The sequence below is a fragment of the Heterocephalus glaber genome, unplaced genomic scaffold (genome assembly GCF_053883595.1).
Source record: "Heterocephalus glaber isolate CG9 unplaced genomic scaffold, H.glaber_assembly_v1.0 deba00001564, whole genome shotgun sequence".
In the NCBI taxonomy this organism is placed as follows: domain Eukaryota; kingdom Metazoa; phylum Chordata; class Mammalia; order Rodentia; family Bathyergidae; genus Heterocephalus; species Heterocephalus glaber.
Window position 1 is genome coordinate 21823142 of NW_028258351.1, and position 27869 is coordinate 21851010.

At 37.7% G+C, this 27869-nt stretch overlaps 1 protein-coding gene across 1 annotated transcript; it reads right to left on the minus strand.

The window, feature by feature from the left end:
- Positions 1-1991: 1991 nt before the first annotated feature.
- Positions 1992-27596, minus strand: LOC147823920 (myosin-4). The gene is made up of 40 exons (XM_021238053.2): positions 27534-27596; positions 27287-27332; positions 24505-24747; positions 24267-24410; positions 23740-23896; positions 23074-23101; positions 22858-22972; positions 22370-22462; positions 22186-22249; positions 21926-22024; positions 21708-21811; positions 19681-19819; positions 18965-19083; positions 18714-18863; positions 17911-18081; positions 16262-16571; positions 15385-15455; positions 13750-13837; positions 13552-13669; positions 13316-13439; positions 13089-13225; positions 12710-12965; positions 11765-12007; positions 11269-11445; positions 10928-11073; positions 10569-10659; positions 10094-10483; positions 9490-9616; positions 8943-9061; positions 8620-8816; positions 7290-7473; positions 7045-7210; positions 6818-6942; positions 6259-6567; positions 5487-5690; positions 3658-3783; positions 3400-3570; positions 3211-3315; positions 3017-3112; positions 1992-2252 (listed from the first exon to the last, which is right to left on the minus strand). The coding sequence occupies exons 3-40, from the start codon at positions 24706-24708 to the stop codon at positions 2100-2102; spliced, it is 5820 nt and encodes a 1939-aa protein (XP_021093712.2). The 5' UTR covers positions 24709-24747; positions 27287-27332; positions 27534-27596; the 3' UTR covers positions 1992-2099.
- Between the last annotated feature and the right edge of the window lie 273 nt (positions 27597-27869).

A 27869-nucleotide genomic window follows, 5' to 3' on the forward strand; every position in this document is an offset into this window, starting at 1 on the left:
GGGGGTCAATAGGTTAACTCTACAGAGCTTAATTAAATTTGATAATAAATGCCTTCTCTAAGCAGGATAATTCATTAGTCTTCATCATGGCTTAGGTGAAATATTCCTCATAATTATTTTCTATCCCCTTTAAATTCTTTTTTCTTGAAGTAAGCTTCTTATTACTAATTAGTATTCCCACACCAGGGAAAGAGATTTCCCAAATAGCCTCATTAGGAAAGGATATTCACAACTATAAAAGAACAAATTGGTATTTGTCTATCTTATTTTTTGGATATACATGCAATGAAGCCAAATTTTAAGTTTCAAGAATATATCAAAGAAAAAAATCTCCCTGGTGATGGCTATGATAAAATTTCAGTCATATTCTCTTTTTAAATTAATAAATAAATTCCCTTTCTGGTTCCACTTTAAAATATGTAAGATAGTGAGAAAAGTCAAGTTCCTTAGTAACAGAGAGGGAAAAGTTCCAGGAAAATACTTTTTTTTTCCAAAAGGAAGTAAAAATCTGTGACCAAAAAGTAAACCAGACACTGAATGCTATGAAACTCTTTCACTTCTTCAGTGCTTTCCAAGCCCTCTCTCCACACTGGTATAAGAACCTGTTTTCATTCTGCAGTTTTGTTCATTACCACTGCCTCTATATGGATCACGCCTTCTAAACTGTCCTTTCAGGCCCATCCTTTCGCATCCGACTCATTGCTCCCTCCATACTACTCTGAGAGTTGTGGCAGTTTTCCTCATGAAATTTGACCAGGTTGTTGCAAGTCCTAATTCTTCAGCACTGCATTTGAGGCCATACCCTTCCCAATCAGGCTTGGCTTCCGTATCTGCCATCTTTACTTATAATGCCACTGCTTCAACTGAGATCTCATGCCTGTGTTCTCTCTTCAGAATGACCATCTCCTTTTCTGTATCACATGATAGCTGTCTACGTGACTCTGAGCAACTAGCTCAGTTTCTATTCAGAAGTTTATTTGGATTTCCCAGGTTAGTTGTTCACTTTATGTTATTGCCGCATTTTGTTTTGTGAGACCAAAAGTGACTCCATTTTGCTAATGTGAGACCAGAATGATTCCATTTTGTCCAAAATGGAGCAGTCTCCTTTGTTCTTTCAAATTAATGATTAAATGTGCTTAATCTGGGACAAAAGACATGATCTGTAACTCAAGATTCCTAAGCTCATTACTCAGCCATCTGTTTGCCCTAGAAACAAGTGTCCCAGGCCCACTATCTATAGGACAATCTGTTAACGTGCTGACTGTCCACACAGGTGGTCATGACCATTAGTCAAGATGTCTGCTGACCATCAGTACGTGACAGTAGACCACTAACCTTTGTCCCCATTTTTCTTGTAAAAACCTATACGTAATCCCCTTCAACCCCCAATGAGCCTAGCCAATCAAAATTCTACACTTCATACTTGCTAAATGTTAACCAATCATATGGCTGCTAATGACTGAAGCTTGCTGTAATCTCAATAAAAACCCTGCTAATTTGGAACTCGGGGCTCTCAATCTCGATCCGCTGTGTGTCGGTGACAATTGAGAGTCCCTGCTTGAGCTTGAATAAACGACCCTCGTGTGCTTACATTGGAAACGGCCTCCTGGTGGTCTTTGGGACTTTGCAATCTGGGCATAACAGTTTTTATAATTCTGTCAGAGTACATATGCTGTACAATAACTGTTTGAATTGCTATCTCTCTTACGGGGCTAATCTTCTCAAAGACAGGGATGAGTCTCGTTTCCTTAGTATCTAATTCTGTACTGGACACCTACTTGGTACTCACTAAAATTGGTTGCATGTAATTGAGGGCGCATTTATCCCTGTTGCATCTCCTCTGAGCACTTTATGTCACTGGCCTTCTATTAAATTTGGTTTACTGCCACCATTCATTTTCATCATCTCTGTGCCCAGTAGGAGCCCCACAGATGTTAACTAAATGAATTAGTTCTAATAGGACAATACAGCTTATAATTAAGAGACAAATACATTTTTTGATCGCAAAATTCTCTGCAGATTTTATTTCCTTGACATACAAGATAGTGACAAAGAACTTTTTGTGCATTTCTTTGGTCACCCTGCAACAATAAAATGAATTACTCTTCATTTATGACTTTTGTGTGAACTTCCCGGCTCTTCACCCGTAGTTTGTTGACCTGGGACTCAGCAATGTCAGCCCGTTCCTCGGCTTCCTCCAGTTCATGCTGGATCTTGCGGAACTTGGCAAGGTTGACATTGGATTGTTCCTCCTGAGAACAGAAGTGCATTTGGGAGAACAAGAAAATTTGACATTTTCTGATTGATTTTGCCTTGGTTACTAAAAGCAGCTGTAGGATTTGCCTCATGAATTTGAATACAAAAGGTTTTGTTACTTGGTGACATACTTATTTGAGGGCAGGGCATCCTACAAACTAGCCTATATAAATAAGTGTGTTCATACCCCCCTCAGTCTTTTTCACTTCACTCTTTTTCTTGGCAAAATGAAGATGCTACAATAACAACAGAGATCAAAGGAGCAGGGATCAAATTAAATCTAATTTCTGTAAAGCAAATTTAAAAAAAATAGAAGCAGTGGTGGTATTGGGTGCAGAGAACCTTAAAGAAGATTTCAAAATTAACAGTATGAGATAGATAATTGAAAAGAAAAAAAAGTCTAGAGGAGCGTTCATCCTGAAGTTAAATAAGGCTTAGAATTTATACCCTCATTTTCATAGGCCCCTGTGAGTGTAACAGTTTAGACTGCTCTAGGGAGGGAAATGTGCTGTAGTCAAGAAGCATTTGTATGTTAATATGTTTGGAAAATTGTTTAAGGGGTTCTCAGAAGAAATGAACCACAATCTCTGAAGCGCCAGTAATTTGTGGCAAGTTTTCTCATTCCAAATAAATATTTAGTTTCCTAGCTAATTTTGTGTTCACCGGCTTAAAGAGAGCTCCTTAAATTTTAGAAAACTCAGGGCCTCACAAAACCTTGATATGATCCTAAACCTTTCTTTTTCACCAAAGAGATACTCACAGCTTCTTCAGCTTGTCTCTTGTAAGCTTTAACTTTACTTTGTAATTTGTCCACCAAGTCTTGTAGCCTGAGAACATTCTTGCGGTCCTCCTCAGTCTGAAAGAGGCAGTAAATAGATAGTACCATTATTGGAAATGTCTTATTTGTATTTTCTTGAAAACTGAAAATCTGGAAAATATGCAAAGGGAAATCACCTGGTAAGTGAGTTCCTTCACTCTTCTCTCATGTTTACGAAGACCTTTGACAGCCTCAATATTGCGCTTCTGCTCACTTTCAACTTCATTTTCAAGTTCCCTCACCTGGAAGAAAACAAAGGTGTTTAACAGTTTGGCTTTAAATGGCCACATGAACAGGTTACATTCAGTGAAAGTGTGGACACCCACCCTGGCCTCCAGTTTCTGGATCTGCTTCTTGCCACCCTTCAGCGCCAGCTGCTCAGCCTCATCCAGACGGTGCTGCAGGTCCTTCACCGTCTGCTCCAGGTTCTTCTTCATCCGCTCCAGGTGGGCACTGGTGTCCTGCTCCTTCTTCAGCTCCTCGGCCATCATAGCAGCCTGGTTAGCAGAAAACAGAGTCAGTTAGGAGCTGAGAGAGCACAGTAGGGTTCAGGTTTGCCCACCACTGCATTCCCCCCTGCTGACATCAGTGATGGCCTTCTTGGCCTTCTCTTCTGCATTGCGGGCTTCCTGGACGATGTCCTCCATCTCTCCTTGGATCTGGGAAATGTCTGTCTCCAGCTTCTTCTTGGTGTTGATCAGGCTGGTGTTCTGTTGCAAATTAACAAAAAAGAGGAAAAGCACATTTAATCATAACCACTAATACATTGTTGTTTGAACTAGCGTATATAGGAATTAAATTGCTGATTGTAAGAGATTTTTAAAATAAATCCAAATCAGAAGTTAATTAATTTTACATTCATACATTTTCTCCTTTTTATCAATATATCTGTTCATAAAACTTCTCTTAGATTATTACAGGTGAAATTTAATTTCTAATACCAAATGTATTCAACCATTATCTGTGGCTATTTGTAAACATACAGCAAGACCACTCAAATTTAAAGAAGTATACTATGTAGTACTGCACAGTGGATGGAAAAATTAACTTTTAGCTTTTTTTTCATATTGGTTAACTCCATAACATAAGCACATAAGTAGCATCATTATTGGTATAAAAATGAACCAAGAGTCCCCTTTATTTTTTGCAAAGTGGGCAGTATTTGAAATATTTAGTAAATTTTGTCTACTCAAATGAGTAAGAATGATGTATATTAATTTAATTTTAAAGTTATTTGTAGTATATCATTTAACAATTCCATAATGACTGTTTCTACATATTGCAACTTCAAAAGTATACAGTAATATATATTGATTGTAAAAAAAAAAGGCTATGCAAATTAGCAAAAAAAGAGACAAAAATAATAATAATAATAATAATTATTATTATTATTTTTTTTGAGACTGAGAAGAAGCTGAGCTTTGGGTCTGATCAGTGCTGCTCTGGGCAGCAAAGACAAGAACCCCTAGCTTGCAGCACCTTTTATTCAGTACACGGGGAGAAACAGATGTAACAAATGAATATGTAGATTTTAGTACTTCACATTGGGATAAACAAGGTGTAACGAAAGACTGGGGGCAGTGGAAATCTAAGAACAACGAGGAACTATGCAGATGAAGATTTGGTTCCTCCCAGGGTATCTCCCACAGGTGTGGTTTTGCCCTGGAGCATCACAGCATCACGGGATCACTAAGGTCTCAGTTGTGACCTGAGGCCAAAATGGAATTAGAGACAAAAATAATTATTGCACTCTCACCAACACAACACTCTTAATAATCCTTTTGGACAATTTGTACATTTCTAACAAAAAAATCATACATTCTATATTATTTTAAAGTTGCCTCTTCATTTACTACATTGTGAGCATCTTTTCATGACAATAAATGTATACTACAATTCTGCATATTAACTATTGCAAGGATATACCTCCATTTATTTAACAAACCCACTCTAAGCAACAAATGCTAATTAGCACTCATGATGGCCTCTGTGCATTTGACCCCAAGAGTTTTTTTTTTAATATTCTATACGGTTAGCTTTATGTGCATCTGTGATACATAAATATTATCTGGTGGCTTATTGTAATTCTCCAGTTTATTTGCCTATTTACAGCTTAGTGTTTTAAAAGACAAGATGGCTATCAATGTTGTATGTATGGCTATTCCTAGGTGGTCTTCTGGGCTTCATTATATAAATTTAAAACTCCAGATTATTTCAAATAAACATGAGTATTCCAGCCTATAAATACACTTGAAAATCAGCCATATGTCAGGGCATACTTACATTATTCTGTGCATTTTCCAGAACTCCAGGAAGAAATACCCGCCAAAATCACTCCCTGTCTTATAAATACGCTTATCCTCTGAAGTTGTCTTCACCCTCAGGGAGTATTTGTGCCAAACCTAAACCTCACCTGAGTGTGCAGGAGTTGCACACGTTCACTGGCATCCAGAAGCTCTTGCTCTGCCACCCTCCTGCTCCTTTCAGTCTGTTCCAGCGATGCCCTGAGTTCTTCAATCTCAGCCTGCATCAGGTTAGCTCTGCGCTCAACCATTGCCAGCTGTTCTTTAAGGTCATCTTGACCTCTGATGGCATCATCCAAATGTAGCTGAGTGTCCTACACAGAAACAGAAGAAGACTCTTACTCATGTTCCAATTAAAGTGGATACAAGATTAGGGTCATGTACACATTTTGATCTTAATAACTTACAGCCTGGTAGACAGGAACAATCTACAAATACCTTTAATCACAAACTTTTGGAAACTTAGGGTAGCACTTCTACTCAAAAGAATACAATGTTTTATTACTTTAGATCTTGAATTATAAAAAATATTGTGGCTAAATCTATAAAATTTGGATCAGGAAAGTATCCTTAGAGATCAGCTGGCCCAATAGTGTTATTTTACATATTAACTGAATTTTGGGTAAATGCAGTGAACTGCAGCTAAACTCACTTATCACTCCCTCTGTCTCCTCACCTGTCACCGCTTGGTCTTCTTTGCAGATAACAAATGAAGTTCTGTTCTAGGTCTTCTACAGAATTATGCTCATTTTCAGCAATGTACATAAAATTTGTAACTGATTATTACATTAGCTAATCTATGAGCTATATTCTTCATAAAGTATTAAAGTTAGTTATACAGTGACATTTCGACTGACACCATGTGTGTTTACCCCAGTGTACCTTGAGCATTCCTTGTGTGTTTCTGAGATTCCTTATTGCCTCAGCAGCCTGGCGGTTGGCATGATTCAGCTGGATTTCCATTTCATTGAGATCTCCCTCCATCTTCTTCTTGATCCTCAGGGCATCATTTCTGCTCCGGATCTCAGCATCCAATGTGCTCTGCATCGACTCCACAACTCTGAGATGATTTCTCTTTAGCTGATCAATTTCTTCATCTTTTTCAGCAATTTTTCGGTCAATCTCAGATTTCACCTGATTCAACTCAAGTTGGATGCGAAGAATTTTGCCTTCTTCATGCTCGAGGGATGCCTTAATAAAAGGAGCATGTAGGTTACCTAAAGAGGCTTTTCCCTTCCCTGTTATGATGATTTCTCTAAGAATGCATTTTAAAAACTCACAAACTTTTATGATATTAATTTAGGCTATTAGTTTTGCATTCCCAAAGTATAACTGAACATTATTCATAGAATTATATCCACTACCTAAGGCTTGCAGCATGATAGATCTCAGATTGTTTCAATTTATTTGTAATGTATAGGTGAACAAACAAAATATATACCTCTGCTTCCTCTAGGGCAGCCTGCAATTCACTCTTCTCTTGATCAATTTGTTTCTTTATTTTCTCCAGCTCATGGATATGCTTTCCACCTTCTGCAATTTGCTCAGTAAGGTCAGAGATCTCCTCTGTAATTTAATAATAAAAAAGCAAAGTTCAGTTGAAGAGAATGACAAATTGAAAAGATCTCCCCCTACAATTTTTGAAATAGGATGATTTCAGTGACTCACGCTGCAAGTTCTTATTTTCTCTCTTGAGTGTTTCAAGTTGATCCAGGGATTCCTCATAGGCATTCTTTACCTTGAACAGCTCCGTACTGAGAGAACGGGACTCCTTCTGGGAGGCCTCAAATTCAGCTTGAGTTTCCTCATACTTCTGTTTCCACTCTGCCAGAATCTGGAAGTACATTAGCAGTTAGCCCCTGAAACCAAGAATGATGCTAGTTTCCCCCTAGAGAGCTGGTCTTTGGAGCCACCTTGTCAAAGTTCCGTTGTTTCTTGTCCAGAGCTGCACAGGCAGCATTAGTTCTCTCCACATCAATCATGAGGTCCTCCACCTCATTCTGGAGCCGCTGCTTTGTCTTCTCAAGAGAAGCGCATTTAGAATTCACAGCTTCTACATGCTCCTCAGCATCCTGCAGACGCTGAGCCAGCTTCTTCCTGAAAAATTGGTCAATGGGAGTGACTAAGAGTAGAATCAGTTACCACAATGAACTCCAAAAATCTGCTCACTGGGAAATCATATTTTCCCCAAGAGTGTTTATCCTTATATCTACAAGTTTTTCTAAAATAGCTTCTTACTACCCACTTTGTCTCTCCTAGGATTCTGTTTTCCCTAGTGAGTGCTTATCTCTCTCAGTTGTTAAATGTAATTATGAAGGGGGGGGGCGCACAAGAGTAAGCCTTTAAGATGAGTGAGCAATGTGAAAATGCGATGTTGAGTAAACAATGGAAACTATCAACAGGAGGTATTACATTAAAGAATGTTAGTTTTAAGTAGGATTCTTAGACATTTTCTAGTGTGGTCCTCTCTGCTGTTCTTGGAATGACACATTCAAGGTTGTACAGCTAATCAGTAACTCTCTGGATTAGATATCCCCAGAAAATAAGTATTATTCCATTACTATATTTTCCAAATAACCTCCCAAGTCTTATTTACTTCTTCCTTCAGCAACCCACTTAACTGACCGCTTCTCCCACCCCACACCATTATTTAGAATGTTTCCTCTGCAAATGCTTGCCAGATTTTCTCATTTGGTTTAATTCTAACAACTGAGATCAAATGAAAATTTGGAAGGCTTTCTTTGCTAAGAATATAATTTTTTTCCTTCTATATGTAACTCCTATGAGTTTTATTACACAAACTTTACGTGTAATTTGTGAATAAGTCCATTGATACTCATGTATTATAAACTTTTTCCAAACATTCAACACTCCATAGCTAATGAAAAATTGATTATTGTTGATTATGATATTCATAATAATATACCAGATAATCTTAATACCTCCATATTTTCCTTCTGTGAAAGGAAATTGGTCCTACTTAATTTATGAAGGATAGACTGAATAAGACATTTCGATGGAAAGGAATGTAAGGTGTTTCTGTACCAGAATGTGGAAAGCTGCTGTCCCAGTTCTCAATGGACATACACTGAGCTATAAGGAGACTATGGTGGAATTCACCACCTATAATATAATAGATGGAAATTCTTCATCTATCCCCATGCCTGAAATAATCTCTTTCTCTACTTTATCTTCATCATTTTTACTTTTGTTTCTTTCTTTTCTATCATGGAAAACCCATACTTGGCCTCCTCCAGCTCCTCCGTGCGCTGGATGGCGTCCGTCTCATATTTGGTCCTCCACTGGGCAACCTCACTGTTGGCCTTGGACAGCGCCCTCTGCAGTTCAGCCTTGGCTTCCTGCTCCTCCTCGTACTGCTCCCGAAGCAGGTCACAGTCATGGCGGGCTGACTGTAGGGCATGGGCCAGGGCATTCTTGGCCTAGACCAACAAAAAGTGAATAATGTAAGTTTATGTTTGGATCACCCATAGTCTCTGAGTGAAGCTCAGTAGTATGTCACGTCACACACTTCAAGCGATTGAAAGTATCAATTGGAGAAGTCTCACCTTCGACTCCTCTTCTAGCTGCCTCTTTAATTCCTCAATCTGTTGTGTAAATGCTTGCTTGCCTCGGGATAGCTGAGAAACCATAGCATCTTTCTCATCTAGTTGTCTGGAAAACTCACCTGTAGAATAAAAAACACAAATGATTTAGTTCCATTGTTTAGGTGAAGAAAAATTTGAAGGATAGACTGATGAGAACTTCCTTATTTTGTATGATGGAAGGAAGCTTCAGTGCATTGAGAGGGTTATTCTTGTTGCTTTTAAAGTTTGTAGGAGTTTTCTTTCATGTTTTAGGCTTTGGGATTATTATTATTATTTTTTTGAGTAATGCCAAGCTAATAAAAATCTCTTGAGTTCAGAAAGCTTAATGTTTTCCTCCAGTTATAATGTATGATCATTCCTTTTTACCATTTCATAGTAAAAAGATGAAGGAGTAACTAAGAAATAATAAATGGGTGTGTATTGCCTGAAATATGATCTGTGTTCTGAGGACAGAGACTCGCCTTCCGTTCTGCGTCTCTCCGAAGGCTACAGACACTCAATGACTGACCTGATTCTGTGTGTAAACGCGCCTTCTGGGCTGACAACTCATTTATTAAGCGTTGCTGCTCCTCCTCCTTTGTCTTCACTTCACTAAGCTGGTCCTCTAGGGTGCGGCACATTTTCTCAAGGTTCGCCTGTGGTGGGAACCAGGAAACAGGCAAAGATGATATACTTCTACATGTAAGGCTGGGATTTGGAGATTTGTAACTACGTGTGGAAAAGAACTGAATTTTATTTACTTTCCCATCAAAGCCTTGCATGATGCCTAGAAATAGTTTAAGACATAATTTTGGCTTAATTAATTAGATTACTAATTAATTAATTAGATTATTTTCCTTTGGAAAACATGAACATCATTTATATCCTTCATCTTATAAAGTATGGTTTTTGGTAAGATTTGTAATTGCATTCTTTCATGGAAATAGGGACAAAGTTCACAGTGATTTCCACAAATCAGATAGAGAATTTAAGTGATTCAGTTGAATACAATTCTATTAGGAAAAATGTAATAGTCAGATAATATCTAATCTGGCTATGATTTTTATAATTATATAAAAATTCATTTTGAATTATTGCAAATAAAGATAAAAAAGGGACAAGTTAAGAAAGACCTTGGCTTTGGCGACTGTCTCCATGTTGCTAGCAAGGTCATCGATCTCCATCTTCAGCTCGCTCTTCTCCTTCTCCAGCTTCTGCTTGACCCGCTGCAGGTTGTCGATCTGCTCCCCGAGCTCAGCCACGCTGTCCGCGTGCTTCTTCCTCAGGGTGGCTGCCGTGGCTTCGTGCTGCAGGGTCGCCTCCTCCAGGTCCCTGCGCATTTTCTGGAACTCTGCCTCCCGCTTCTTGTTCATCTCAATCTGGGCAGAAGTGGCCCCACCGGCTTCTTCCAGCCTCTCGCTGATCTCCTCCAGTTCCCGGGAGAGGTCAGAGCGCTGCTTCTCTGCTTTGGCCCGGGAGGCTCTCTCTGCCTCGATTTCCTCTTCCAGTTCCTCAATGCGGGCCTAGCAGTAAGATGTCAACATTAATGTGAATTTCTGGCAGTTTCATTCTCTATAGTGCTGAGAAAAGGTAGAGGTTATGATTTACCTGTAACTCCTTAATCTTCTTTTGTAGCTGCATTGCAAGGGCCTGTTCATCTTCAATCTTGCTTTGCAGATTGCTCATTTCAAACTCTTTCCTAGCAGAGAGCAACACTCATATTCAATTCTCTTACCAATCTTTCTTACTGTGTATAACTGAACTTTCTTATACTTCTGGTGTTGAGGAAGTGAGTGGTACATGTTTCACAAGTCAATAATATCCCCTTTTCATTAAATAAAAAAATCAAGGATATCATTTATTCATTTTCCCCACATGCCGTGAAGTAATATTTCAGAGACACTTTAAACATACATTCCATTTGCACTGACAACAAGCAGGTTAGAGCTGAATTATGCCATACTTACTTTTTGAGTTTCTCATCAAGTTGCTGTTTGTCATTTTCTACATCCATTGTGGATTCTTGGGCCAATTTTAGGTCACCTTCTAGTTTCCTCTTGGCTCTTTCTAAGTCCATTCGGAGTTTCTTTTCTTGTTCCAGAGATCCTTCAAGCTAAATTTATAATGGATTTTATTTAAGTTCTTAAGCCCTGAACCCTTTGCCATTAGCCAGATACTCAAGGAAAAATTAAAAGATAGAACCTGAGAACTTTATTATTTACAAAGTCTTATGAACACCACTGGATTTCATGTCACAATTGTTTATTTCATCCATCTTGAGGGGAAACATTTTGGTTTTCATACTTACATCATCCACTTGCTGTTCTAGCTTGACTTTAGCTTTGGTCAGGGTGTTGACTTTGTCCTCCTCTGCCTGCAGGTCATCCAGGGTCTGCTGGTGAGCCTCTTGGAGGGCCTTCTTCTCCTTGGTCAGCTTAGCGATATTTTCATCCAGGCCCGCCATCTCCTCTGTGAGGTTCTTCACCTTTAGATTTGAACAGATAACAGGCATGCTAATGTTGATGACAACATGTTGTCTTGATGAAAAACATGGTAATATTTTAGGACTATGTCAGCCTGAGATGGAAAATGTAAACCAGAAGCCAACTTAGGCCTGCATAGCAGAATGAAAAAGAGATAAAGGTAAGGGCAAGTAGATTGAGGTGGTGAAGCCCACAGATGTGACATAATTATGATAGTGTTTTTCTTTCATATTCAGTAATTTTAAGATGAAGTTTTTGATTTAGATACTTCAGTAACATATTAATACTTGCAAATACTCTAAAATTGATCGTAATTTGTACCTTGTTCTCCGTGGCATGCTTTTCCTTCTCAACCTTGGCCAGTGTCAGCTCAAGGTCATCTATGTCTTTCTTCAGTTCTGAGCACTCATCCTCCAGTTTCCTCTTCTTGGCTGTCAGCTCAGCATTGATCTCTTCCTCGTCCTCAGCTCTTTCAGTCACCTCCTTGATTTTGGCTTCAAGTTGGATTTTAGTTTTAATCAATTGATCACATCTTTCCTCTGCATCAGCCAAGCCATCTGCTTCCTAATGGGAAAATTTAAACATTTTAATTTGTCCAAACTATATCTGCAAACACACAATAATTTATTAAATGGTGGAAACTTAAATGACTATCAGTTTTGTCAACAGACACACCAAATAAATTGCCAACTTTAAAAAGTGAAGTAGACAAAATGTTAATTATTTTGGCCTAGCGATTAACTAAGGTAACACATTTCCTCCAAATATCTAAGTTTGGAAGGAAAATCAGGAAAATGAGCCTTTTGGCAAAAAGCTGCAATTTAGCAACTTCTGCTACTTTTGGAAAAGTCACTTACTCATTCTAGGACTCAGTTTTCTCACGTTTAAGGATGAATTAACTTAACCTTTTTTCTGCCCTGGTAAAAACAGTGTAACTTCTATTTCATACATGAAAATATTTACTAAAGAGAGGATGATCTAAGAGACTATTCCATCAAGAAAGAAAAGTGTTTAGGGATATCTTATGACTTTGCACATTGGTGACCAAAGCAACGTGTGCCCGCACAATGAACATGTTACAGGACATGTGGCTTTGCATCGATTGCTCCTTTAGATCAGCATCTTAGCATTTTTGAAGGGCAAGCAATCACAAAAAGTGTTTCACTAAAAACCTTTTACTTTTAAAATTTAAATTAAGAAAAATTCTTACATTCAGTGAGAGTGATTAGGTAATAAACTATGAACTGTGCAATGTGTAATACTCACAGCTTGAACTTGGAGTTGCAGGTCATTTTTCTCTTGCATCAGAGCTACCATCTTTTCCTCCAGTTCTTTCCTTTTTGCCTCTGACTTAGCCAGATCCTCCTTGGCCTTCTCAAAATCTTCTTTCATGGTGGCCATCTCCTTCTCTGTCTCTGCACTCTTGAGGAGGGGCTTGATCTTGAAATACAGCTTCATCCATGGCCAGTGCTTCACATTCATGAAGGCACGGACATTGTACTGGATGCAGAAGATGGATTCTCTGTAGGAAAAGGAAAGCAGATGCAAGTGGAAAAGAATGTGGAAAGTGACCATCACAACAAAAGTAGGGAAGGCACTGAATTCATTTCTAAAGTATGCAGAGGAAGACTGCTTCATCCCTCACCTCCTCTCCACCATCTTTCTGAACTCCACCCTCATCAGGTATCCTCTGCACATGGCTTGGGTGCGTGTGATGAGCTGGGCCAGCTTTTCATCTCTCATCTCCTCCAGAGTTCCCAGGAGGCCAGCTTTAAAGAAAACCTTGGCAAAGAGCAAGTTAAGTGTGTCATTTCCACTCCTGAGAAAATCTAAAAGGGACAAAATTATGATAGAAATTTGGGCTGCTGGTACCTTGGTGTGACCAAATTTGTACTGGGTGTGGTCAATGTCAATAGACCCTAAAAGTTTCTCAGAAGCCTTCTTGCTGTCAATAAATTGACCCTCTGGAATAGCACTGGCATTTAGAACTTTGTATCTGTCAAATTACAAAGAAAATTAGACGATGATAGATTAAACTTTGGAGAACAAATTTCATTAAAAATTCAACACTGCTTTATGTAAAACATGGAAAGTTGTGAGACACAAACCTCTGTTTGAAGTCTGCATAAAGGATTCTGCTTGGGAATCCTTTCCTACAGATGCGGATGCCTTCCAGCACACCGTTACACCTCAGCTGGTGCAGGACAAGTTCATGCTCCATGGCACCTGAAAAAATGGCATGTTTTCCATATAATAGTCTAGAGAGAAATCACACCACTCTTATCTGGATATCAGAAGTGTCTTACCAGGAGTTTTAGTTTCATTGGGAATGATACAGCGTACAAAGTGGGGGTGAGTGCTCCTCAAGTTGGTCATCAGCTTATTTAAATTCTCCTATAAAACCATATAAAATGTTTTAAAATAATCTGTAGTTATATCTACACGAGAGCTCCAGTCCATTTTCTATAGTCAATTTTGTCCAATTTCAAATTCTAATGAGGTGTCTCTAACAAATCATGATGACCAAGAGGAATTATACATATGGAGTACAGATAGGAAATCACTGGTTACACAAAATCAATCAGTTTCTGCTTATTATTTTCAAGTACTTCCAGTCAGAGAAAATTTGTATTGAGACTTTGATCATATGGAATTGATGTAACTTAATATGGGGTGGTTTAATTTTAAATTTTTAAAAATTTTTAAATTTTTCTTCATACATATTTGCAGTATAGTTGATTGCATTCATTGTGGGGAATTGGTACATGTACATACATAACATATCTCATTGTTTTTTTCCCCTTTCCCTCCACCTGTGGGTTTTTAAAAAGAGGGCTTGATTTTCTGTGAAATTTAATACTAGATCTGTTAGATTTGGGTGGGACTCAGGGGGAATGGCTCCATTATCATAATGTTTGATGTGAAGAGACACACTGTGTCTTCTTTTTAGTAAATTTTTTCCCCTCAAATTCTTTTATTGGTACATTTTAGGTATAAAATATGTTTACATTTATCATTGAGTGCTTGTCTGTACATGATGTATCTTGGTTCTTATTTTTTTCCCCATTACCTGTCTGCCCTTCACCCCATCCACCCTTCCCTATTTACATAGACTTCATTTCCATTTTTTTCTCATAATTTTTCCTTTCACTTCTTTCCTTTCCCCTTCCCCTCCCACCACCCCTACCCCTTTGGACCTTTTCCTATTTCAAATTATCAATTATTCGTTTTAATCATTTTAGTCCTTATTTACACTTTCAGTTTCTCACACTAGCGAAATTATTTGGCATTTACACATGTGTGTCCTATTTATTTCACTTAAGAATATGGCCTCAATATGCATCCATTTAGCTATAAATGTCTCTAGTTTCTCATTCTTTGTGGCTGGGTAGTACTTCATTTTATAAAAAAACCACATCTTCTTTATCCACTTTCCAGTTGATGGGCACTTGAGCTGTTTCCAAGCTTTAGCTATTACAAACTGTGCTGCTATAAACATGGGTGCACATATATCCCTGTGGTATGATTCTTCTAATTCTTTTGGGAAGATCCCCAGCAGGGGAATAGCTGGGTCAAATGGGACCTCTAGCCCTAGTTCTTTGAGCTATCTCCGTACTGATTTCCACAGTGGTTGCACCAGTCTGCACTCCCACCAACAATGGAGAAGGGTTCCTTTCTCCCCACACCCCCACCAGCATTTGTTATTGGTTGATTTCTTGATAGCAGCTATTCTTTCTGCGGTGAGATGGAATCTCAGTGTTGTTTTCATCTGCATCTCTCAAATGAACATTTTGGTAAATTTTTACCAAAATATTTCTCAGATATTTTTCAGTATGTCACTAGTTTTTTCACTTTTACCTTGGGTATCTTTAAGAACTGTTACAATAATTTTATTTTTTATTAATAAAAGTATACCTCTGGAATTCAAGAATATACTGTACCCTGAAGAGAGCAGACACGGTCTGGAAAGAAGAACCCTTCTTCTTGCCACCTTTCTTTCCACCACCGCCCTCTGAAAATAGAAAAATTAAAATTTTTTTCAATAGTCTTTGAAATACTATCTGTGGACATCAGGATTTCCAAAAATTCTTTTGGAATTTAAATTTGCATTCATTCCTATTCTTTCCGTATCTTTCTTCCCTCGATTGTAGATTATACAAATATATAAGGAAATATAATCATGGGCTCACAAAACAACAAAAAATTGTAATGAGTGAAAGGGTAGATGTGGGGAGGGGTAGGACTCCCCAGTGCCACCTAAGCAATGTAAGTTTCCTGGAGGATGTGCTCAAGAGACAGAGTAATATTGCTTCATTAGTGGGTACATTCCCAAGAACAGGCAAAGCTGCAAGCTTGATTCCAGATAAGTGAGCCTCTGCTCACCTTCAGGGAGGTCCTACTTTATATTTGCCAGTGCCTCCATCTTCTCTAAGCATAGTTAAGGAGACCAAACCTCATTTCCCCATGTACGTGGGCCCTGAGAAGGATTTCCTTATCTCCAGGTCAGCTGTATCTTTGAAGGAAGCAATACTATTAAAGTGATAAAAATGAGTTATGTGATCCTGAGCAAATCACTTAGCTGGAGTCTCGGTGTTCTCATTGGTAAAGTGAGAATGTGAACTAAATGATCCATAATGCTAATTTTAGCTCTGAAAGTCCTAAGACAGTTTGCCATAGTTATTAGAAATGCTTCCTTTCATTAAACTTATATTGGTCAATATTTTCATGTTAGGTTTTGCTATAACTGTATTTGTGTCTGATAAACAGTATATTCCTATTTTGTGATTCTTAGAACATATTGATGTTATTAAAAATTACCTGCTTCAGCAGCTTGTCCCCCAACAAAGAGAAAAGCCAGAGTTTTCAATCCAGACTTCTGGTACAGCCCCACCACAGTTTCATTCAGGGGGTCCTTGTTCTTATCGAGCCAGCCAATAATGTTGTAGTCCACGGTGCCCGCGTAGTGCACCAATGAGAAGTGGGCCTCAGCCTTGCCTTTGGCAGGCTTGGGCTTCTGGAAGTTGTTGGACTTGCCAAGATGTTGTTCATAAAGTTTGTTCTTGAAAGAGTTGTCTGTTGCCTTAGGGAACATGCACTCCTCTTCCAGGATGGAGAAGATGCCCATTGGCTAAGAATAGAAAAAAAGAATGATAATGATGAGTCACTCAGATAATTATGCCCCAGTAGTTTATGTAGTTGGTGCAAACCTGAACATGCCACATTTTGAAAGAAGAATTGGGATGATATATTAAATAGGCACAATCCTACTTTGTTGCCTATTCTCTACTATGGAACTAGAATGTGAAAGAAGCATTCATCAATGACATATGGGAAATATGTTTGCTAGAAAGACTCAGTTTAATTCATCCATGCCATTTGGCATTTTATGTTTGTGTATAAAATTAAATTCTAAAAGTACCATTCCAAAACTACATTCTTATTCCATAAATGTATGTATGTATGAATACCTTCTTATCTGCTGATGGTGTAATTTCCTTCACCCCAAATCTAGAGATGACAAAAATATGTCTGATGACTAAAAATGTATAATTGCCAAGAGAAAAATGCATTTCTGCTATATCACTAAAGCTCTTTGTACCTTAAGCTACATCCCCCACCAGCATGGAGTAAGTTAAGTAATGGTAATTTGGTTTTTCCTTCTAAGCAGATTAACTTCTTTCAGTAGCAAATTTAATATAACTGTGATGATTTCACAAATTCACAAATTATCTCCCCTAAACCAATTTGATGAGCCAGAAACTGAAATAATAAAGAAAATTAATACCTTTCCTGGGGGCTCTACAGTTTTTATGTATAGTGGAGATATTATATTTTGTTAATATTTAAAAATTAGCATATTTTTCCAAATTACGTACATTTAGTCTGCTTTTGTATTCTTTCATTTTTTTTTTGGTGAATTTTGACCTGATTATTTGAAGTTTTCTTAGTTGGCAATACCATTTATTTCTTCTTTCCTGCTGCATAGGGTAGAGTTCACACATACTTTATTGATATCAATAGTAGTTTTGAGAGTGTTTAATGATTTCTGAAGGGCTACTGTCCAACTTTTGAGACATCTTGATACATTCTGCCTTGTTATACATGAGTATGATATGTGCTCAGTACACCATTACGGGTACACTGCTGTTAATTTCAATGCTCAGACAACTAGCTATAATTTCATTCATTTCTCCCATACCCACAAAATCATGTAGGAATAAAAGTAAGGGATAATGAAGTTATTAAGTTAAAAATCTGAATCCATATATATGTGCTATCATTTTTCTGCAAACTACTGTACTTTATTCATTAATAACATCACTTAGGATATACTTCACAAATGATCAGAGTACACAAGTATGTCAGGAAACACCACTCCTGTTCTTTGAGAACTGGGATTGTAATTTGACACAGGAAGGTGGGCAACTTGTCTTTACAGTCTTGAAGGCTTAAAAAGTCACACAAACCTTCTCAATGAGCTCGATGCAGGCAGCCAGGTCCATCCCAAAGTCAATAAACTCCCACTCGATGCCTTCCTTCTTGTACTCCTCCTGCTCCAGCACAAACATGTGGTGGTTGAAAAACTGTTGCAACTTCTCATTGGTGAAGTTGATACATAACTGCTCCAGAGTGTTGAACTATAGGAAAGAATAAATATGGAAAATTGGTCATAACTTTTAAGTATTTAGTAGCTACAGTATAGGTACTAATATTTTCTTCTGAATTTAAGGCACTTTGGTTTATTATATCATGCATCTTTAGATTGTTCTCTTAAAGTATAATTCTAAACAAAGAATTGACTCCTCAGATTCTAAGTAACTTCCTGAAATCATGTATTTTAGGCAAAATGATGTTAAATGTGAATTCTTTTTTTTTTTTGGTACCAGAGATCGAACTCGGGTCCTTGCACTTGCGCAGCAGGTGGCGAAACCACTGAGCTAAATCCCCGGCCTAATGTGAATTCTTTTAAATATTCCAGTAGAGTAATTTAAGAAAGTATTTCTATACTCTTAGAAATGTGATCGGATCCAAGATAGATTGTGAATATTTTAACCTTTCATGGACCATTCTTTCAGACTTCTAGACTTGAAAAAATAGAACCCTCTTTTTCTATTTATGTCTATTTATTACCTTCCTATCTCTTTTCAAAGACCTGTTTCAGAAGGAATTATAATTTGCACTTTTTATAAAGTATACTTTATAAAGATTAAATGCTTTAAGAAGATTAATCAGATGACTAGTGATTTGCATTTGCTAATTTTCTACTCACATCAAAGATCTCAAAGCCAGCAATGTCCAAGACCCCGATGAAGTACTGTCTGGGCTGCTTGGTGTCCAGCTGCTGGTTGATGCGGGTGACCATCCACAGGAACATCTTCTCATAGACAGCCTTGGCCAGAGCACCCACTGAATTGTACACCTTTAAGAAGCGTAGTGGTTTGGTTTTTAAAATTGAACATTGTGATGAATTCTTGAGTCTTCAGTGGTTCAAGTGAATCAGGGGGTTTGAATCCTGTTTACCTGCTGCACAGTCTGGCCTTTGGTGACATACTCATTGCCGACCTTGACCCTGGGGTAGCAGAGGGCTTTGAGCAGGTCAGCAGAGTTCAGACTCTGGAGATAGGCCGCCTTGTCAGCAACTGCATGAGCAAAGTGAGAAAGCTGAAACTAACTATAGCTTACACAATTTAAGATGTGAATGATGATGATGAAGAAAAAAGTTTTGCTCAAATAGTAATATGTACAAATATTGTGAAACCTATTTATTTGCTCATATTGTTCAATATCATTGCCATTATTCACCCTAATTTTAACCATTATAATGGCTAATTGGAGGTTGGAGAATCAATGTTGTGTGTGATATTTAAAATATGGCAGAAGAAGACCAAAGATAACAGTAATTTTGGAAACCTTAACCTAGTAATGATAAGGAAATTCAGATCTCTAGATTTTTTCCCAGTACATGTGGATATACAAATTATTCACTAGATTAAAAATATTTTAATCAAGTAAAGAATACTGGCTTACAAAAGTTTAATGAAATATTGAATGGAGAGTCATCACGAATCTTCACAAATCTGCTCAGTTACGCAAGGCATCTGACAGTGTTATTTTCTCTTTCTACTACTTTTGCCCTTCATGAGATAGATCAAAAAAAAGTAAAAACATGGTCCCTACCTCTGAAAAACTCATGGTGTTGGTTTCGTTAAATGAAAGATAACAGTAGGGAGTGATACCTTCAGTGCCATCTGGCTCAGCTTGCTCTTCCCTTTGCTTTTGCTTGAATTTCATGTTCCCATAGTGCATCACAGCCCCAGTGAGCTTGTAAATGGCCGCCTTTTCATCGGCACTGAAACCCAGAATGTCCACAGCACTCTGTCAAAAGAGAAACATTTACTCACCTCCCAATTAATCACCATATCTGATTTGCTCAGGACATGGGGGATCTGCCTCCCCACTTTTTCCCCATTGGGCCTTGCCTTATATTTGACTAACACTTTGCCAGCTCCAGAAGGCACTCATTTTCTTTATCTCTTTGATCCATGTAGCAACATCAAGAAGCATGTTTTAGTCTTTCTAGTTGAGTCATGTGAACAGTGAGAATCTCATGTGACTTGTCCACACTTAACTCAACCAAGATTCAAAGCTAGACCATAAGACCAGGACTTTTCTCATCTATTTCAGCCTGCCTTTGATCCTCAAGATGTGCTCCTTATGGTCTCTTGATTATCTTTGGTTCTTGTCTCCTGTCTCCCAAATCTCTCCTTCGCTTCTTCTTCTCCTATGTTGTTCTAACCTAAAACATAATCATAGTCTATCTTTTCACACTAATGGACATGAATGAATCAGTCAGAAAGAGACTATAATAGCAGGAGCTCCAAGTATTTTTCCATATACCTCTCTGATATCTATTCACAGCTAAGCTGTCTGTGGGATTCCCATGAGTGAATTTTATCTGGTCATTTAGTGCTCATATAGGGAAGAGACATTTGTGAAAGGAATTTTCTCATTTCAGCAAAATAGTTTTGTTTTTTTCCTTATCATATTTTTTTATTAACTTTGTAGTTAATCATGCTAAGCTTTGAAAGGCTTATAAATAGGGCAGGCATCAGAGAAGGTAGAAGAAGATATGTGTATGTGCCACTCTTCTCTCCTAAGACTTATTGCCTTCCAGTTTCAGCTCACTAGGGTTACCTGTTCACAGAACCTACAGGTTATTACAGAAACCTTGGAGGGAAGTTGCTACCTTTTTTTAAACCTCCCCGTCTAGCAGGTATTTCTCATCTTCATATCATTTTGGACATATGGATATTTTAATAAGCTCTAGTGAATAAAAGCTGGCATTTATAAGATAAAGTCACCCAAACAGATTATAAACTTTTGAAAGAAAAAATATTTTTGTGAGCAACTTTCAATCCTTTCTAAGGGTATTGAGATATTAAAGTTAAAAATGTTAAGAATAATAAAAGATAATTAAGAAATTCTAAACCAAATATGAAATATGTAACAGAAAATAATCCAAAAAATAATAATCCTTTTTAAAAGGAGGAGAAGAAAAAAATCTGTAGTTTCAAAAATTGAGATAAAGGCTCACAGAGCCCCCAAAACAGTTTTTTGAGGTAGATGATCCAGTTTTTCTAATACTGCATAGAAAGCTACAGCATTAGCCCACATTCATTCAAAACAAAGTTTGTGTTTACATCTGATTATGAGGAACTGTGAGAATTTCATTTTCTGTTTGGCAGAGGATTTAGTTATTTTTTTCCTAACTATATTTTATTTATGTTGTTTCTCATTTGTGCAATAGGTTTATTTTTTAAATGATTTGATGAATAAATCTTTTGTAAGTTAAAAAAATTTTCATTTTCTGTTATTTAAGATAAAAATATTGTGGCTGTTTCTCAGTTTCTTGGGTGTAGGGTCTGACATAAAATAGAGAAGAAAGAGAAATACTAGTATACAAATATTGATCAAAAATGACCAATAAGATAAAAAAGAAAAAAAAAGGATGAATTAGGTAAGGATAAAAGAACAATTAGATAAGGAATGACAAAGACCTAACACTTATTAGAGACATTTAATGCTTTTAATATATATGTGGGAGAATGTTAAAATACTCTGTCATTTTCTTCCAGGGTTCAGAAAGCCTAAAAAATACCATTACTATTTATAGTCTCTCTGCAAATGCTTTTCACTGCAATAGAGGCAAATATTGTACACTGAAAAGTGCTTTGCTGTATCCTGGTTTGTGCATAATACTTACATCTGTGGCCATCAGCTCTTCCTGGTCATCAATGCTGGGCACAGTAATTTCACCTTGACTGACATAGGCAAAGTCATATGGGTTGGTAGTGATCAGCAGCATTTCTGAACACATGTAATAGAACAGTATACAGAGTTACTTTGGTCACCAAAACATTTCAGAGGGCCATCATAGGCTGATATTCTTTCTTGGTAGAAATAAATCAAGATGCTCCTTACCAATAAGCTCTGGTTTCTTATTGGACATGATTTGATAAAATATGTGATAGCTTCTTTCGGCCTTTAGCTGGAAAGTGACCCGGGACTTCTCCAGCAGATCTGAAAAGTCAGATTAAGGACATTTAAAAGAAAGAAAAGGCTACCATGAAAAGTTAAACTTTTGAAAATTTCACACTACATAGACAAAAACAAGAGTATCCAGTATGTACGTACCCCTGAAGAAAAAGATTCTGAGTCACCACTATTTACTACTAACTTACATGTTTCAATATCTGCAGAAGCCAGTTTGCCTGTGGTACCAAAATGGATCCTGATGAATTTACCCTTGGGAACACAAAGGAGGATTGATTAAAAGGGAGAACTATCTCAATAGCTATGGACCAAATAAATCAGTGTATGGCACGTACACTGATTCTCCTGTGAACAGGAAGACCAAAGACTTACAAAACGAGAAGAGTTGTCATTCCTCACAGTCTTGGCATTGCCGAAGGCTTCCAGTAGAGGGTTGGCACTGATGATTTGATCTTCAAGGGTACCCTTAAGAGAAATGATAAGATAGATAAAGAAACTTCAAAAAAAGTGAACTGAATATATATTTTTTTAAAACTTCCCATTGACTTCCTTCCCTTTCACTTTGCCTGTTGGCAGCATTCTGTAACTCTGGATAAGTCTTTATAAAATGAATTCACTTACTGGGGAGTGGGACACTCCATGGAAGTGGCCTTGATTTCCATATATCTCTGGCCTACTTTTCGCTCCTAATAAATGATTTTGGGAGCTCTTGCCTGTTAAACTTCATCTCATTCTTATAAGCCCTTCCAAGATTTATTTTCTGCCATCAAGTGTAATTGGTTGGTATGGTTTTTGAGTACTGTGATCACATTTTTAAAAGCCTATTATTCCTTCTTTCCTCAGAGGACTATCAGACCCACCTGCATTTTGCCAGAGGGTGCTTCTTCCTTCTTCTTCTCCCCAGCAACTGCAATTGTTGCAAAGTACTGGATGACACGCTTTGTGTTCACAGTCTTTCCTGCACCGGATTCTCCACTGGCAAGACCAATCAGAATTTAAAAAACCCACAATGAAGGTGGTATTAACCACCACAACAATCAAAACTTAGAAGAAAGAAAGTCATGACATCTACATACGTAATCAGGATTGACTGGTTCTCACGATCTGTGAAAGAGAAACCCAAAGATAATGTAAAACAACACAGCAAACACACTTAGCACATAGTAAACTTAATAAACTCAAAATTGTCTTTTAAAATTCCCCACTCACAGAAAATAAGAACAATATAAATTGTGGTTTGCTTTTCGCAAGAAACTTTTAAAAATAATCAGGAAAAGTGTGTTAATTGACCTGTGCATTACACTCCTATTGCCACTCACATAATAGAATATGGAATGCATTATTTCACCACTCTATCCATGAGAATAATCAAGCAATCACAGATAAATAATAGTTTCCTGTCCCATTCAGTCATTTTTTTCATAGTGCAAAATTTTGTCATATTATTAATGTCCAATACAGTTTCCTACAGTGCTTGTGATGACTTTTAACTGAAATTTTAAAAATAAAAGGCAGAATTAGGGCGTAAATTTTATTATTTTTGAGGTGTAATTGGCATAATTAATATGAATTTTGACATTAAAAACCTAAGTAAATTTCTCTGTAATTTTGGAACTGGAGCATCTTATTCGATTTCCCCACTTTTATTGTTACTGTTCTCATGTTTGTACAGAACATTTTATTCTTGAAGTACACAAATATTTTACAATGCTTGTAAAAATTGTAATTATGGATTTACTCACCAGTCAGCATGAACTGATAGGCGTTGTCCGAGATGGAGAAGATGTGGGGCGGGGCCTCCTGGCGCTTTTTGCCTCTGTAGGCACCCACCACCTCGGGGTTGTACACCGGCAGCCACTTGTAGGGGTTGACGGTGACACAGAAGAGGCCCGAGTAGGTCTGTGGGAAAGCACAAGGTTGCTCAGTCAGAAATCACCTCATTATTCTACCTTAGGAGTACTGTTCTAAGGGCAGGGTGGGAGGGACCTGTGCACTGTGTTAGTTCCATGAAGCTTAACAGTTTCATTTACTGTTGCCTTTCTGTCACCTGGTCCTGCACAAAGTGCTTCAGCTTTCCAGCTGTTTAGTTAAGTAGATAGTTTTCCACAGGTATATTGTCCCATATGTCATAATTTACAACACTAAACAAATGATTGGTCTTAAGAGACACTTACAATAGCAAAATCTGAAAATTAAGTCCTTAATTTGTTTCAGCAAACACAAGAAGTTCATGGAGTTGGTGACATACAACATCACAGGGAAGACTCACGTAGATCATCCAGGCTGCGTAACGCTCTTTGAGGTTGTACAGCACCGCAGGCTCATGCAGGTGAGTCATCATGGCCATGTCCTCGATCTTGTCATATTTGGGAGGGTTCATGGAGAAGACTTGGTCTTCCTTAACAGTGAGAGTCTATTAGAAAGAAGAAGAAGGATCCAGTGAGTACCACCTGAATAGTAGAAAAGAATCAATTACATGGCCCTCCCACCCTCTTTCTTTTACTTACAGCTCCGCCTTCAGTCTTGGCCGTCACCTTTCCCCCTTCCCTGCTCTGCACTGTTGCTTTCACATAGGACTCTTTCGGTTCCACCACAAAGACAGATGTCTTGGCATCAAAAGGCTTGTTCTGAGCTTCAATTCGCTCCTTTTCAGATTTCCTGAGGTAAGGAGCAGCCTCCCCAAAAACGGCCATCTCAGAGTCAGAACTCATGGCTGCAGGTTATCGATGGCAGCTCTGGGCTGGGTGCACCTAGGGGAAGAAGCAGAGCCAGATGACGATTGAGGATTGGGTGGGGAGTTGTCCTGTTGGCTTCATTTACCATGCTTGTTCCTTTGTGTAAGGATCATACCTGTGTGTTGTGCCAAGATACTGAAAGATCACTCATGGGCTTGAAAGCCATATATTGGCAGCTTAAGTGCTGTGACATTTTAAGCCTTCATTCTTTCCTCTCTATTGTAAACTGTAGTTGGGAAATGTGGAGGGACTGATGATATTCACCCAGCAACATTTGTTATGCTCCACGTGTGTTCAGAATCTTTGCTTCTACTTGCCTTTTCCCCTTTCCTTTTCTCCAACCCTCCTCCTTATTTTTTTTTTTTTTTACATTATGGTGATATACAGAAATAGAAAATAACTCTTTAATGGCTTTACAATCTAAATGAACCTATTTTAAAAACAAATATATAGGAATATTTCCCCAAATTATTAAAATTGGATGTGGAAAATATTAAATTTGGATGTGAAAAGATATATGGGTTCTTTCAGGACACAAGTTCAGGTTGAAAACACCTAATAAATATATCTCTAGTTACTGATGTGTACTGGGTAAGGAAAGGGTGAAATAAGTACAATGAAAGTTGAGAATCCAAAAGTGATTTTGTCCTAAATCAAAATTTAGTTTCTTTTATCAGTTTTCAAATCTTTTAAAGTCAGCAATATTTTCTAAACAAAAATCACTTTAAATTATCCTTGGAGAAAAACAACATCTGAATTTTTAATAAAGCATCACAGTAATTTCAGATTTGCAGTACATATTTCTCTGAGTTTTGGTGGATCCTAGCATGCCACTTTTAATCTTGTTCTGTTTTAGGTTTATATAACTATATCTTTTCTGCTCCTTTCTTTTTAAAAATATCAATCTTTTAAATAGCTCTTCTGAAATTGATAGTCAATATAAAGTTTCAAGCCAAAGTGAAGTTAGTTTTTCCCACTGACAAATTAATTATGAGCAAATAGAATAAGTCCTTTAGCTCTGACCAGAGTAAAAGAAGCTGACTTCTGTGGAGTGAAAGACAAGATGATTTGTAGAAAGCAATGTCTTGAGGCAGGTGTGGTGGTGCATGCCTGTAATCCCTGCACTCTGGGAGTCTGGAGCAAGAGGTCACATGTTTGAGCCCAGCCTGGGCAACTTAGCAAGACCCTGTCTCAAGAAATAAAAAGGGCTGGGAATGTAGCTTAGTGTGAAGGCCCCATGTTCAATCCCCAATACCAGGGGGAAAACACCACAGTGTCTTGGTTGCCAACAGCAATGATAATGACAATAATAGCCTCAACTTTTTGTAGATTTTCCAGAAAAGATTTTGGTCTTTCATCATATTAAGCTTCCTCTCAACTTAAACTGCTGGATATGGAATTTGCCATATACTGTAATTCAAAATCAGTTTTTTTAAAAAAGTCTCTTGATGATACAGATAAATTTTCAGGGGATAGATAATGGAACATTAATATTAGGATGTTTTTTTCAAAGCAGAAATGTTATTGTATTACATTTTTTGTTTTGAATTAACAATACACTACCATCTAGTGATTCAAAATTCAGTATATCTGTGAAAACGCAGAAAGGATATCCCTCTAATGTCTTAGATCAATTGTTTCCCAACTTGTGGGTCATAAGTCTCCATGAAGCCTGATTTGTTGCAGAAGGTCTGAATCCACCTACATGGTTATAATTGCTTTAAGTTTGAACAAACAACATTTCCAAATAAATAATATGTTTTCTTTCTTTTTCTAAATGAATATAAGGACTGTATTGAATATAAACTTATTTAAAATAATCATTAAATCATTAAATGCATAGTGGGTCTCTCTCTCCCTCTCTCTCTCCCTCTCCCTCTCTCCCTCTTTCCCTCTCTCCCTCCCCCACCTCCTCCTTGGAGGTGAGCCTTTAAGTGCTTTGATTCCATGGAAGGGGTTGGAAAACCACTGACTTAGGTTACAGACAGAAAAAACTGGAAAGACCTTAGTGGTCATCTAGAATCCAGTCTCCTCATTTTACTGATGAAGAAAAAAAATCTGAAAGGTGAAGGGTCATTGGTAAGAGGCAGTGATGAGACAGGAGCCCAGTTCTCCTAAATACAGGTTCAGTGTTAATTTCACTGCAACACACTGTGTTTGAAGATACATAAAGGCTAACTGGTTTGACCCAGGCAAGCAGATTTAGGGAAAAGCCTAGATTGGCAACTGGAAGTTTTGACTTCCAGATGAACACATTATTGATTTCATCATGTTGTCTTTTTTACTAGTTTAACTGAAGTAGTAAGTCATGCTAAGTATTATGTATGATGGTTATATTCTTTTTGAAGTTCTAATAACATATGAAAGAGAACTTTCATTAAGTTTTTGTCTGGGTAAAAGTCCTGAAAAGTCAAAATCTTAGGCCACTTTTAAAGAACATCTGTTCTTTGTATCCTATACCCAATACTAATCAGGAAATTAAATGGTAGCTCATTAAGATGTAGCAATATAGAGATACTTTGTTCTTTAGAGTGTAACAATAAATTCCTCTTACCTCTTGTGTTATCAGATGAAGAAGGTGGCAGGCTCAAAGCAGACTACTGTTGAAAGAAAAAACAGATAATGCAGGATTTTTTTCCCATTTAGTCACGAACTACTAGTAACTATATTGTGTACAATGTCGTCCTGAGGAATGTTGAAAAGAAAATTAAAAATTGGGAAATAACAATCATCTCCTTTAAATGAATCATCACTATATGTGAGAATGTACAATTACTCAAGTGTTCTTCCACTATACATACCTTTAAGAGTTTTGAGGAAGGACAGGCCAGAGGCGTCTGGGCTCTACTTTTATAGAGGCCATTCTGCAAACACAGCAGCCACCTCAGCTGTCCTAGTTGCAGACTTACTTGGCAAAATCTGTTTTGGCAATCTCTTTGCACAATATTCACTGACTGTGGCTGTGAATGGATATAATTAGAAATATTTCTTGTCACCTATAAATAATTTGACAGAGGATGATCTAGGGTTTTTGATAGGCATTTGACAGGGGATGGGGATTCAGGGCTTCTGAGGCTGTTTCTGCAGCTTGGCTGTTGCATCATTCATCACAGAATACAAAGCCAGGTTCCCACTTA